This window comes from Poecilia reticulata, linkage group LG11, assembly GCF_000633615.1.
Source record: "Poecilia reticulata strain Guanapo linkage group LG11, Guppy_female_1.0+MT, whole genome shotgun sequence".
NCBI lineage: Eukaryota > Metazoa > Chordata > Actinopteri > Cyprinodontiformes > Poeciliidae > Poecilia > Poecilia reticulata.
Genome location: NC_024341.1, coordinates 13,307,927 through 13,322,074, shown reverse-complemented (window position 1 = coordinate 13,322,074; position 14,148 = coordinate 13,307,927). Strand labels below are relative to the sequence as shown.

Sequence of the window (14,148 nt, the reverse complement as noted above, 5' to 3'; positions counted from 1 at the left end):
TTCTGTTTTCCATATTTTTGTAAATCTACATGTTTTGACTGTCGGTTTGCTGCTGGTAGACAAAAGAAACTATTCTGTTATAAACCAACGCTGAGAAAAGCACTTTACAACTACCAGAAGATCAATTAGATTTTTTTACATTATGTTTTGAAGCAGTTCTGAAAGATTTGACTTGCAGTTGCAAAAAAAGGAATTTTATTTAAAAAATTAAGTCAATTAATGTAATCTACACATGGAATTTCTTGATAGATATGGCGTAAAAAGTCATTTGCAAATCGACACAAAAATGAGACTTGGTTGATCTAAACATATGATTTAAATACTGAGTTTTAAACCAACTAAAACCTGCACTAAACATTAAATGGACAACATTACACTTTCTTATACCAATAAAAAACTTTTTTTTTTTTAAGTACAGCAACAGGGAAACTCTTTATTGCTTACACAAAATGGTCAGGTTCTAACATTTCAAGAACTGAACTTTGATTGGTATCTAAAGCACATACACAAAAAAAAAATCTAAATCAGATTTCAGTTCTCATTTTTTAGTATTGTCTTCAAACATTTTAGGCTATTTTCTTGCGACAAGATCCATGAGGGCACAGGTGATTTTATCCATATTTGAAGAGTAGCGAGGCTCACGATGCATCCTGCTGTCTTGTTCCATTTGGAGAGGAGGTACAGAGGAGTGAGGGTCAAAATAGTTCTCAGATGGAGCTTTGTAGTCATGAGGACGCATGGACTCAGGATATTGAGGTTGGTTATCTAGACAAGACAAAATGTGGATTATTACAACATAAAATAAAAATTGTTTCACAGGTGAAAGGTAGTCATTAAAACATTTCACAAATCAAACTATTTGTCTCGTCAGACTGATGTCATTAGCCTGGGAAAAAAATAAATTGGGATATTAAAAGTATGATATAAGAGCAGCTCTCCTGTTCAATGTTGGGGTGCCCACAAATTTTTAGGTAAAAATTTATTCAATCCATATGATAAACGTTCTCAGTCCCATGTCCCATGTATAAATCCAAAAGATCACTTTAAATTCACTGCAGATTTTTTTTTTTTATTGAAGGTCACAGACTCGTGGACAAAGAGGTGGGTGGACAAGCAGATGGATGAATGGATACAACATTTACATAATGGGATAAGGAACAAAGTCTGGAAAAACACATTTGCCATACTCCATTTTCTTTTTCCACACTCATCAAGGCCTGGAGAACATCATCAGCAGCCTAATCAAATCAACTCGGACAAAAGAAGAGACAGCTTTGGGAATAGACAGTTCAGTTTAATCTTCAAAACTGTCTCAAATTCTTTACATTTAAGTTAATTTTTGTCAACATTTTGGTTTTCATTCATTGGGTGTACAGTCAGTGTCTCATTTACATGTTGGCAGCATAAAACACTCATCTTGTGGTCTTACAAACACACCCACAATAAGCTGATTCAAAGTAGATAAACATGATTTTAAATTCACTCACTATTTCGGTTCCTCCTAGCTACTTAGTAATTGCTTGCGTTATGGAAAGGGTAGCATGTTAATCTTTCCAACATTTCCTTTAGTTCCGGATTCACTTAACATGTTTAGTGGTTTTATGAGCTGAAGATGGCTTCACCTCATAACACTGCTGTCTCTGATCTGACAGCTGGATAAAGGCCATGTCACCGATTAAATTGCCACATTTTCAAGCTCTAAATTGACTTCAGTGTCATATTTTCCACCTTTAAGCATGATCTTAGGGATAACCTGCTAGACTGAAAACAAGCTAAACTTGAGCCTGTTTGTGCCTGTACTCAAAGCATCAGCCTGCACTCTTTAAATCATGGTCTGCATCAAGTTTTGTGTCAATGACATACCTTCAAAACGACCTCTGCTGGAGTGTCTGGGTTCCCCGTGGTTGTATTCATGGAACCGCTGTGCAGGTGTCTGATCACGCTGCTCCCAACCAAGTCTGTTACCGTTGTTGAAACCGAGCTCTTCGGATCGTCTGAGGTCAGACTCCTCCCTTGCGGGTCTATCATACTGGTATACCTGAGGAAGTTGTGGGTTCGGGTTTAGGTCGCTGTAATTTTTGGAGACTTCGGCTCGACCGTGGTCATACTGCTTTAACAAAACAAATATGCTCTGTTAGTTCCAGTTTCCTATACGATTTTAAATTTTTCTACATATTGTCCAAAACTCTTCAGTAAATTTTTTTTGCCAGTTTTTAAGATACAAAGTTCACCCCGAATTCATAGCAAATATTTTTACACTGGTCAGCCTTCAAATATGAAGATGGTAAAAAAAAAAATTTAAAAAAAGAAACGCACAGTAATTAAGAAGATGAGTAAGGCTGGACAGTTAAACTAATGATGGATAGATGTACAAATGGATCTACTGATTAACACAAACAGACAGATTGAAAAATGGATTATCAACCGCTGGATGGAGAGAAACAGTGGACGGATGGATGATGAACAGAAACACATGGATGGACGGACAAAAAAGACAAAAGGACAGATAGATGAAATAGTGAACAAAGTTTGGAAATAATGTTTTTTTTTCTGGAGATACTTCCAACTCTCTAATTTAAATGATGAATAGGAACAACACAATTCATTCTTTCTACCAGATCAGTGTTTGTTATGGTCTCTCAGGCATAAAGTGCAGCTTCAGGTTTAAACATACCCCAGCTTTCTCCATCTTTTTGCTCTTAAATTCTTCCAGAAGTTTGGAAATTTTGCTCTTCAGGAAGTTGGCATCTTCTGCATTATCAATTTCAACGTTTTTCTAAGGGAAAAGCAAAAAAAAAAAAAAAGAAGCTAAACTTAAAACACCAATTTCATGATTGCATCCAGGTTAGTACATGGAACAGAGATTGTTGTGCATGTACCCCAGGGATGTGTAATCTTACCAGAAGGTCAAAGATGCTCGTCGTGTCAAAGCCTCCTCTACTGTAGCCTTCCCCTGCTCCATGATGTGAAGGCTTTAAAAAAAAAAAAAAAAGTATCAAAATGAGAACATGAGTCACAATGCTTAACTTCAGTAAATCTTGGACCTTAACTAAGAAGATATAGATCTGCAATACCTTAACAATCAGCTTACCTGACGTTCTCTGTAGTGGATGACCGGCCTTATCGGTGCATCAACTGGTCGAACATCTGAACCAGTTTGAGTGTATGGAAGTCCATAGTCATCTCTGTACCTGAAAGCAGAAAAAACATAAGAATTTTTTTTATTTTTGTCCCCAAAAAAATAGAAACAGGTGTCATCCAGGGACTTTCATGGTCAGAAATCTGTTCAACCTTTACACTCACATCTCCTTTGCCATCTTTACTTCGTCTGGCGTGGCATCAGAAAAGCGGCTTTTTCGCCTGCTCATACCTTCTTCGGCTCCGTTACCTTTCAGGAAGCGCCTGAACGGCTCCGGTATGTTAGACATGGCACTGGGACCTTCGTGTGTCCCCCACTTAAACGCCTCCTCTTGATACGGGTCTCTCCTTTCATGATGATAATCTTTAAGTATGTCAAAGGAAGACTCGCGTGAGCGATCGCCTTCGAAAGGAGTGGACAGGTTTCTCCTCTTGGCCTCTGGTTCACTTGACCCATGTCTTCTCATATTGTCAAGTCTGCCGGGTTCCCTCTCCAGAGACCTTCGCAGTTTTTCGTCTTCTGTGTACATCATCTTCGGAGAGGGCTGGTATCCTTGAGAACGAACTTGACCACGACGAATTTCCTCAGAGTAGAACTCCTCCAGAGGGTCTCGTTCTGCGTAGGGTCTTTTATGAGCAGAAGCTTCAGGTAGATAATCCAGCGACTGCGGTGCAGTGGGCCTGTGATCGTACCTGGAAATGTCTCGTGGGTCAAGAACTGTTGACTGCAGTGGATCGTCGGCATATTCCGGCAGTGGCCTGGTGTAGCAATCAAGGTTCACGCGATCCTCTCGGTAACTTGGACCTTCCATGTAATCCGCTCCTCTCCGTCCCTCTTCAAAGCGACCGCGGCTGAGATGGTCTGGATAAATCCCGGAAAAATCCTTCTTTGGGCGATACTCCCGCAATTCAGGTAAGAGGGGAGGCACATCGGGTACGAATCTTTGCCTGTGCTTTGGAACTATAAAAATAAAACACACTCCTTTACTTTTGGGGGGAAAAAAATTTAAAATTACTTAATCAAATATGACTAACACTGGCATGTCTGATCATCAAACAGAAGAAAATGTAATTAAATTCCCTTGACAACTGTAGAGGCTTTGTGTTAAATATGTATACTGACATCTAGGATGGGTGGCATGATATTAGACTGTGAGGAATAAAACAAGTTAACAATCTACAGAAGCAGAGAGATCATGGTACAATCTAACCAGAACCATATGATCTCTAGAAAACACACTGAATGCAGAATCTGACTGCTAAAAACTAATCCACTTTAAAATGCAACACAACATAGGACGCTACTATGTTGTGTTGAATAGCTACTAAATAGCTACTAAATTGCTATTCATTCAAAATTACTAAGCTCTGGAAGAAACCTCACACAATCAGCTGGGACTGCAAGAGGAAAAAAAAATTATCGTGTCATATTAAAACGACAGGATGTGACTTAGATTTAGCACAGCATTTCAGAAACCTCCTGAAATAAATAAGTCCAAATAAGTTTTTAGGTAACGTGTTAGAATAATATAAACTATCAAGTTCTGGAGATTTCAATTTTATATTAACCATTACTTAACTCACTTCATAAGCTACATATAAAAAAAAAATGTGCATGATTAGTAGACAAAATTATTAATAAAAAGGATTTCCCACAACAGCTAATTTGACTTTACCTCTTGTGATGTTCAGTCTTCCTTCAACACCCTTTCTCAACAACGGCTGAAATACAAATGTGAGGACAGGAGTTACAAAAGACATGATTTTAAAAGAAAAAAGAAAGATATACATGTATATAAGAATGTCTAACTTCTGGAACTCCTCGTCCATTTTGTCTTTCAACTATCTCCGCTTTGGCTCGCATTATCTTCCCTCCTTGGGTGTTTATGGTTTGACTGTCCCAGGTAACCAAGTCAGGCCGTTTTAACTCCTATGAATGCAAACGATTTGTAAGGGTGTAGGAAAAAAGCAAAACAAATCATCAGAGTAAAGTTTTTTGTTTTGTTTTGAATACAGCGGTGATGCTTTACCACATATTTCTGCCGGTGTTTACGACCAATCACATGGCTGACCATTTCTGCAAGGTTGGATGTCTGACTGCATAACTTGCAGGTGTATCTGGCACCCAACTGTGGCTCAAAATTGGCCACTTCTTCCAAAAAATTCAAACCTAAGATAAAAGCAGGAAAAAAAAAAATCTATTAATCTTTTTTTACGCAATACCACAACAACAGAAAATGTTTGTACCAATGTATTTACCAATAATGGGCTCATCGAGATTCAGGTATTCCAGGTAGTGTAAAATGTCCCTAAACTTTGGCATGATATGTTCTCTGACGGCCTTCCCTGAGAAACCAAACACAAACAATTAGTCAAAGAAATCACAGAAGGAGAAGGGGTTTAGTCGTCCAAATGCTTTGTTCAATTACAGCTCAAAACTGAGCACACTATCACATTTTAACCTACGTACAAACTATTGTCGCAGCTAACCCATTTTTTTTTTTGTTTGGAGCCATCTTGTTTAGACTGAGGTTAAGTTGAGAATATTATTTTAGTACTACTCTTTGGTTCCAAGAACCTTTAAACCAAAACCCATGCAATAAATTCTGCATTGGGTGATGGGTGCAGCTAATTACTTGAGTATTAGAAACACATGCAGAATTTTTTTTTTTTTTTGCGATTAAAATGCTTACTGCTTAACCAAACATTTGGTTAAACGGATCCATTGGGAACCTGTCCTCTACCTGGTGCAGGTTAGCAAACGTGCACAGGTGTCGTGTCTCACCTTCCGAAGCCGTTTCTTAGTTTGTTGCGAATGAAAAGGTAGATAATGGACGCATTTTCTTTTTTAGAGGGTTGAGCTTCCACCTTGTGGAAGATTACCATTGAGGTCACTTGTATCCAATGATTTCTATGTATGGTGATGATCCATGTCATGACCAGAGGCAAAGGTCAGAATGTAGATGGACTGATAAATCGAGAGCTTTACCTTTCAGTCCAGTCCTTTCTGTGCCATGACACTAAAGTCATGCAGATGATTTCTGTAAATCCATGTCCTACTTCATCCACCAAAAGGCAGCTCATTCTTCTGGTTGATAACCATTACCTCAGACTTTGAGGAGCTGACTTTCATTTTAGCCATCTTTTGTAGGGTGGCAGGGCTCAGCTTTGAAGATGCGGCAGGGAGCTTGGTAAAGAAGGTAGTTCAGGCTTCAAGCCTGGGACCATGTTGGAATGAGCAACAAAGACGAAGTACAGTTTTTCCCCTCGGGAGTCGTTATTGCAAGGCCTTACTTCAGGTAAATGGATATAATAAAAAAAACAGACAAGTTGCTCTGTAGCAATATTTTTCCAATTTCCATCTAATCATGTAATCCTGGAAGAGCAGCAGAGTGTGAGTCCATTTATTTCCTGGGACATTACAGCTTAAGTTCCATCAGCTGTAACTGTATTTTCTGTGTTTAACCAACACACCTAAAAGGTACGACCGTAAAATCCTTACACCACCATCCGATTTCAGGTTTTGGCTGACAAATGAATGTTTAGTATTGCTTCCTTTTCTTTAAGGTCTTCGCTGCTCTGTTCCTCACTCGTCTTTGAGCCTCATGACCAGATGAGGCCGGACTGCAAAAATGTTGTGCAGTCTCTAGCTATCCAGTCCATAAACCAAAGCTCTAAGTCCACAATACCTTTAAAATATGCAATTTAGTGAAAATATGGTTCTTGAGAAAAACAAGTGGGGGAGATTTGGCTTTATTGAGATTTAAAATCAGGTTGCCTGTATTCACACGCAGGGAACAAATTAGGGGACTTCCACGGATGCTAGAGGCAGCGTTTGACAGAAAATCGATGGGAAAAAAAAAAAAGTCTTGTGGGGGTAATTGTCACTGAAGAAAAAAAAACAGTTGCAGTGGTTTCTGCAATCATAAGATTGACATTTTTAAAACTTAAAATTAAGTAACATACCAGGAAAAAAAAGTATAACTGCAGAAACATGCCAAACTATTTCTGCAGCTAGAAAATATATATTCTCTCATTAACATTAAGGTGATTCACCTTCTCCTCCTAAAACAGCTTAATAAGTAAGCTTGGTCTTTAGTGGTGACAGTATTAGGTTGATTGAAAAAAAAAAATAACGGGAAAAACTTGAGTGGTTACAATTTTCCAGCACACAGTTCAAAATACAATGAGATGCATCTGGTTGTTTTTACTTCACAAGCCACCTACTGTGGCTTTGGGCCAAAGGACGGTTAATTTAGGGCCTCGCATATAAAATATGAATCACATATCTCCCATTGTAAAGGTTTAATCACATTGATGGAGTGTGACGCCTTCGGTCATTCAGGACAAACTGACCAAAGGAGAAAAGGGGTCCAAGTCTTGGCTCGTGTTTTTGAAAGAGGCTTGTGAAATCGGTTGGCGCCTCATAAATACAAAGTTGTTGTTATGGCGCTGAAAATCAACTGAAAACCGGTTAATAGTATCAGTGCTGCTTTGAAAGCCGAAGCAGATTGAGGACAGGACTTTGTTGAATCTGCTGCAAAGATGCTGCTTAGGTTGCTTACCATGAGTTCTGGTGAATCAGACAAACTATTGAAATAAACATTGTGTGCGCAAGTATTAGGCAAATGAACATAATTTTTCATGTGTACAGATTTGTCTCTTTTGTAATAAGAGAGGATGTGGGTTAAGGAAAACTGCGTATACCACAGTGGGCAGCTTTTATCCTTCAGGAAAAATGGGCCAAAAAGATTTACTCTGAATTATAAAACAAATTGCAAAATGGGCTCGGGGGATTAAATATTCTGCTGCAACGATGTTGTGAGAAACTTACTGAGAGAAAGAGGAAAGCAAACACAAGTTAACTGCCAAAGAGTTTAGGATAATCAGGTACCAGAATCCCTTTCTCCTTCAGTGTCTTCATAGTCCAAATGTGCAACCTACCTGGAGTACAGATACAAACCAAGGTAAACGAAAGCCGAAACCCGACCACCACTGAACAAACATGCGTTTTTCACAGATTTTATGAGCTGATGTGATCAGAGTGACCCTTGATGGTCCCTATGGACGAGACCATGGCTGGATCAGTAACTGGAACAGAGCTTCACTTCAACCGAGCAAACACAAGCAGGGTGGAATAGAGTACCTGTGCAGCCGTTATTAAAGATGAGCTACTTAGACCTTTTTCCAGGTTGACAATGGAGTCTTAAATCAACTCCCAAATCTACAGATAGTTTTTAGGAGACATTCATCCGCCCATAAGACAGGAAAGTCTCCATCTTTTAGGAAAACCAGGATTTTCAGGAGAAAACAGAGCTTCATCACATGCATTCAAGTATGTGGAAAGCCAGTTAAGTCCTTAGAGTAGAAATAAAAACATAGGCGAGCTCTTGACATGATCTAAACCCTATTGAGAACTAGTGGGTCCTTCTTAGATGCGAGCTTTACAATGAAGGAAAACAGTCGACCGTTCTTAAGCCCGTTCTTCAACTGATTCTTCCACAGTCCATCCCGGCCAATTTCATCTCCACTTACAGATCTTGCGTGCGTCCTCCCTGCTTTTCATAACCACCTCAGGGGTGGTACAAGCCGCCCCACGGTGCTGTATTGCGTGCAAGATTTCACAACCCTGCAAGCAGCACATCTCTCGACAGATACAATGAAGAAGCAAGTAACAGTCTGCTCCACGTTCTGTCAGGGCTACTTACGGTTTTATGCCAGCTGGTGTGAAACACCGCAACTATATAACATTAGTTTGGCTTGACTTGAATATTGTTCTTTGTTTGGATTTTTTTTTTTTATGGAGTGCACAACATGCCTTCAGTAAAGTTCACGTGTGGATATTGGTGTACATCTTTTGACTGCATTACCTACGTCCAAAAAGCTGAGTCCATCAAAACCAGAAACCCAAAGTTCTCCACTGCTGAGAGTCACTGAAAATGACGTCATTTTAGCGTCGACCACAACTCCTGAGCGCTCACGGCCCACCCAGGTTTCCATCTGTACCCGTAATAGTGAGGAATATACCGCTAATGGGGATCCACACAACTTGGCTGGAACCGAATCGGCTAGAGTGAAATTTGGAAACGGAGAAGAGGCTTTAGAGTCTGTGGTTGCTGCTGCACCAAAGGTTTATCGTCAGCAGATCAAGAAACCGACAGATTTTGTGAGTGGAAATGTTGTGACAGTTATTTACAAAGGGTGGCTATGTTAGTCAGTTTTTAATGTCATGTTTTCTTGGGAAATGTTTCATTTAGATGCATAATGTTACTGCACAATGGTTGCCCAATAATTGTGGACACACAAATATGTCCCAAGAACGCTGAAACATCACTTTCTTAACCGTCCCACAAACTTTGTACCCTCTGTGCAGTCCTGCGCATGCACTTTAAAAAAAAGAAAAAGGGTGGGGGAGTAGAGGAGGGTTTGTATAGTTTTGGGAACTGACAGTCTGACGGGATACCTTCCCCGCTTCCCGACTGTGACATCAGCCATGCTCCTAAGTGTCACGGGAAAGTTTAGTAGTCTGAAAATAAACATTTCAGTACCGCTTTTGTTCAGCAATAAAATTCTTAAACATACAACTTGCCTAATAATTGTGCACACAGTGTATAAGGCAGAAGTTTTGTTTGGCTGTACAACGCTACCGACATTTTTAGGCTTAAATTCTGTCCTTAAATTAAAACTCGACGCCCTTTCTTCAAAATTATATTTAATGCGGTTTAAAGTTTAGAGATTTGTTTGAAGATTAGGCCCACTTACCCTCAGCAACAAGGGCATCCTCTTTCTGCCAGGAATAAAAGGAAAACAATAGATATTAGGTGAACTGATGCTGAACAAACAGCACATCTCCAACTTTAAAAAAAAAAAACAAACAAACAAGAAAGTAAAGTCATTAAAAACATTCATAATCAAGCTTACCAGAGGACTCATGTACTCTTGCCTAGTCATACAGAGCCCAATTATACTCACGTGGCCAGGTTTTTTTTTGCAGCATATTCAGGTCTGCAGAAATATGTACACCCTACATGCCCAGGTCTATTATTTGTGGACAAGTCCAAATAAATGAAGAAATTTTTCTTCATTATAGAAGAATCTGCACACAGGTTTTTCTGTAAACCGATTAGAAGATTTCCGTCATACAAACAGCAGCAGTGTAGTTGTAGAATCAATTGATCCTGACGAAATATCTCCACCAAGTAAGAACACTTGATATAGGGTTCCACAGTGTCAGCACACAGTCGATTCAAGTTCGTTTTCTCCAACACTCAGTGGCCCGATCCATCTCCTTTGGGGTCGACAATTTCCACCCCTATACTTACAAATTAAATGTTCAAGTAAGAGATGTGCAGATGTCCTTCATTCTTCAAGCTCTGTCAAAAATGCAAGTGTTGTTTTGAAGAAAAGTAGTTGGCTTTGCTTTTCCGAGATGCATTACGCCATAAGACATCAAATCTGCCGTACCAAGGCAAATCCATTTCCAGAGAAGCTGTAATTAGATTTATATAGATCAAGAGGAACATGTAAAGTCCAAACAACTTCAAAAAGCTGCAGAAGAGCAATCCAAAACATCCGCTGTAGCCAAAAGTGTAACTGAAGATGCTGACAAGTCACTGATATTGCCACAAGACAAAGGGTAGTTGGATAATCCTTACTTAGCTGAATATACCCACCATGACAATTGTGATCATCTATCAGAAAAATACTTCAGGGTGAAAATTAATTAAGCTTGCTTGAAACAATAGCTAAGGAAATCATAACAACCAAAAGCTAGACCAGCTTCTCAACAGTCTTAGTCATAGCTGATAAGATGGACCTTGACCCTGTGTCAGGTCAAACACTATTTCTATCGTGGGGGAGGAAGTGGAGGTGTTTGAGGAATATAAATACCTTGGTGTTCGCCTGGAGACACAACAATGAATCTGTTTACAAAAAAGGAACGGAGCAGAATTTTCCTTCTTGAGGAAGTTTAGGACCTTCTAGGTTCGGAGCAAGATGCTGTATATCTTCTGTAAGTCTGTTGTTGAGATTATACAGTCTTCTGCAATCATCTGTTGTCGCAGCAGCATCAAAGCCAGGGACTTACAAAGGACAAAGGACTTACTGATAAAGAGAGATTGTTATCTTCTGGGGACTTTGGTGTAAAAGATGTTTGGGATTAACCAATGACCTCGGCATCAGATAGGTGACCGCCAGACGAGTGACAAGTGAAACACATGGTTTCCTGCTGAAGTCCATATTGAGGAACAGGATGAATCCAATTTCATCTGAAGTTAGAGGCCATCACAAATTACCTCTTTAGGTTCATTTTTCTTTAAGTCCCGTCGAATCATTTTAGGTTTAAAGTGCCAATCTTACCTAAATGTATCCAAATATTACCTTCATGCCTGGAACAAAAAAGAAAACCTGCAAGCACTGTTGAGACAAAAGTCTTACTCTGCTCTGGTTGAGTGTGCTCCTCAATATTTCTAGTGTTGCAGTCACATCTAGAAAGGAAAAGTGACTCAAGAGGCGGACAACACTTTTTCCAGATCTTTTTTTTTCGTCTTGAAAAAAGCTACAATGAATTTAGAAAAGAGGAAGCCAAGTCCAGTCCTCAAAGGCGATTGATTATCCTGCAATTTTTAGATGAATCCCTCCTCCAACACACCTGAATGAAATGATTGGCTCATTATCAGACCTCTGCATTGCTGAGTGACATCTTGTTCAGAGCTTTAAGAGTTCGAGGCAACAGGATTCTCCAAATCAAGCAGAAATCAATTTAGTCTTCCAGCTAAGTGCTTGTGGCAAAACCAAAGTCTTTCAAATCAACAAAGCCAGATAAGGAAAAACAGATCACAGGAAATTCATTAACAACAAAAAAATACCTCAATTTCATATCGGTGTTGAAGAGATTTTTTTCTTATTTTCACACAAAGTGCCACCTTTTCTCCGGTAGGAACAACAACACTGTTGTTCTTTTGAAAAAAATATATATATATATATTTTGTGAAGCAACAAAAACAATGTTGTAGTTTGACAATTATCTAGACTCAAGGCAAATTTCCATGACTACAAAACCTTTCCCAAGTAAACTGTACCTTTAAATGTCCCGGTGTGGTCAGGTGTATCTTGTAGAGGGTGTTACCTCTAAGAGATTTTTCACAGACCTGGGTTAAACAGAAAAGTCAGTCAATTATAAACAGTATTATAGAGCAAACCTTACAGAGATTTCTGTTGCCTTTCAACCAAACCTCTCATTTGAATGCTTTCCTTCTTTAAAATATATCACATTAAAATGTTCACGCAAACATCCAGCTGCAGGAAATCGACATGCAACTAATACGCTATATGTAGAATTTTTAAATTGAGTTCTAGGTGAAAAAACAAAGAAAATAAAAATGTATCAATTCTGAATGGATGAAAAAAAAATCTAAGTTGAATAAAAATTTGGCTTGCATATTCTCATCCAAAAATCTTTTAAATTGCATGGATAATTATGTCATTTATCACCATCATGATGAAAATATAATTAAAATTAGCTATCTTGTGAGTATAACAATTTACTCCAATTGACGATGCGTGTAAACCACAAAACAAGTACCAAACTGAAACCGGTACCTGTTAATACCATTTATTATATACTTGGTCACATTAGTGCCTCATTAATTGATGTTTAACTGAAGTCCTACAAGGGGTGCAGGTTTTAATGTTTTTATCTTTTTTAACCTTTTTTTTCTTTTTCTTTTAAAGGAAAAAAATTCTTTGTTTTATTGTTTATTCACTGTCACATGCTGTTTTTATTTGAATTATGTAAAGCACTTTGAAATGCCTTGCTGCTGAAATGTGCTATAAAAATAAAATTTGATTGATTGATTGGATTGATTGATGTATTCACGTTTTAAGATGGAATTGGAAACAACTATTGTATATTGTGAGGTTAGTTGATGCACTACTGAATGTAATTGTGAAGTACCCTACTCTGTTTAATAATGAGTTTAATACTTATCTGTCAAAGTCATGTAATAAAATTCTTATAAATCCATCTTTTAGCATATATTTACACTTTTCGATATAAGCCAAATATATCTGGTTAGCACGGATATTTAATCAATGCGTCATAAAACTCTAATTCTAACGGTAACACATCACAGTCATCTAATAAATATATTGAATGTTTATATGATCCAAGTATCACTATAATGACGGAATAACAAACGTAGAAATGCATACATTATATTATTCATTGGTATACCTTTAATGTTATATACATTTTATAACAAATTTTATGCAGCAATAGTAATACTCTGTATAAACGTAGATAAACGACGCCATGCTTATATTGTAGTAAATGAACTAAAGCTAGTCCTGGCCTGGCTAACCCTGCATGACCCACACCTATTCCGATTCCTTCAAGATTTTTCATTCAGCGGTTAATCCATGCTGGCCAACCTACCGTGCATTCGATGAAACCATCTTCCTCGTCGTATGGTGTTTCCAAGTTATCCATTTTCTTTACTTTTTACGTGGCACTTACGAGCTATTAGCTTACCAACGGTTTAGCTTGGCTAGTTTTTCTGCAACAATAGACGCAATAATTTGTGTGGCACTTTAACAAGTGACGACGTTTTTCTCGTTTAATACTAACTTATCAATATTGAGTTGCTCCTGAAAAATCAACTTTAAGTTACAACGGATATGTAGTAACGCAACGACTTCAATTAAAGAAAGAATACTTTTGAAATGTAACTACTTCCTGTATGTTTGTGGGGTTTTTATGGAACGGTCCGGAGGGGCGGGATAATTGACATCAAGCGCTACTGCTACAAAAACGGTGCGCCGGTGTTACAAATGAGCCCACACGCAGGAAAACGTTCCCTATTCTAAAGAGTGTCCTTCTACGCCCCCTGTTGGTCATATATCTTTCAGACATTTTGCATACTATATTCTGTTTATTCTGTTTTATAAAGCATTTGCTTGAAAGTGGCAAAAACAAAGGTGGTTTTATTCTAGCTTTGGAAACTGGGGCAC

General features: G+C 38.4%; 1 protein-coding gene across 4 annotated transcripts; it reads right to left on the bottom strand.

The window, feature by feature from the left end:
• Window positions 1–297: 297 nt before the first annotated feature.
• On the bottom strand, window positions 298–13,973 carry LOC103472341 (uncharacterized). 4 transcript variants are annotated; one of them, XM_008421920.2, is made up of 13 exons: window positions 13,574–13,973; window positions 12,219–12,287; window positions 9,901–9,925; window positions 5,398–5,484; window positions 5,169–5,308; window positions 4,949–5,068; window positions 4,815–4,860; window positions 3,304–4,099; window positions 3,092–3,191; window positions 2,901–2,972; window positions 2,675–2,776; window positions 1,864–2,110; window positions 298–765 (listed from the first exon to the last, which is right to left on the bottom strand). In XM_008421920.2, the coding sequence occupies exons 1-13, from the start codon at window positions 13,625–13,627 to the stop codon at window positions 572–574; spliced, it is 2,052 nt and encodes a 683-aa protein (XP_008420142.1). In that variant the 5' UTR covers window positions 13,628–13,973; the 3' UTR covers window positions 298–571. The 4 variants fall into 4 exon arrangements, with proteins under 4 accessions (XP_008420142.1, XP_017163024.1, XP_008420143.1 ...); XM_017307535.1 differs by having other exon boundaries at window positions 1,864–2,107; XM_008421921.2 differs by having other exon boundaries at window positions 1,864–2,038.
• Between the last annotated feature and the right edge of the window lie 175 nt (window positions 13,974–14,148).

What these genes read in the sequence shown, in the direction of transcription:
- LOC103472341 (XM_008421920.2), bottom strand. Translation starts at nt 13,627, where the DNA reads ATGGATAACTTGGAAACACCATACGACGAGGAAGATGGTTTCATCGAA. An exon ending in CCACACCGGGACATTTAAAG is followed by an intron (nt 9,926 to 12,218) that starts GTACAGTTTACT and finishes TATTCCTGGCAG; the next exon opens with AAAGAGGATGCCCTTGTTGC. An exon ending in GGATGCCCTTGTTGCTGAGG is followed by an intron (nt 5,485 to 9,900) that starts GTAAGTGGGCCT and finishes TTGGTTTCTCAG; the next exon opens with GGAAGGCCGTCAGAGAACAT.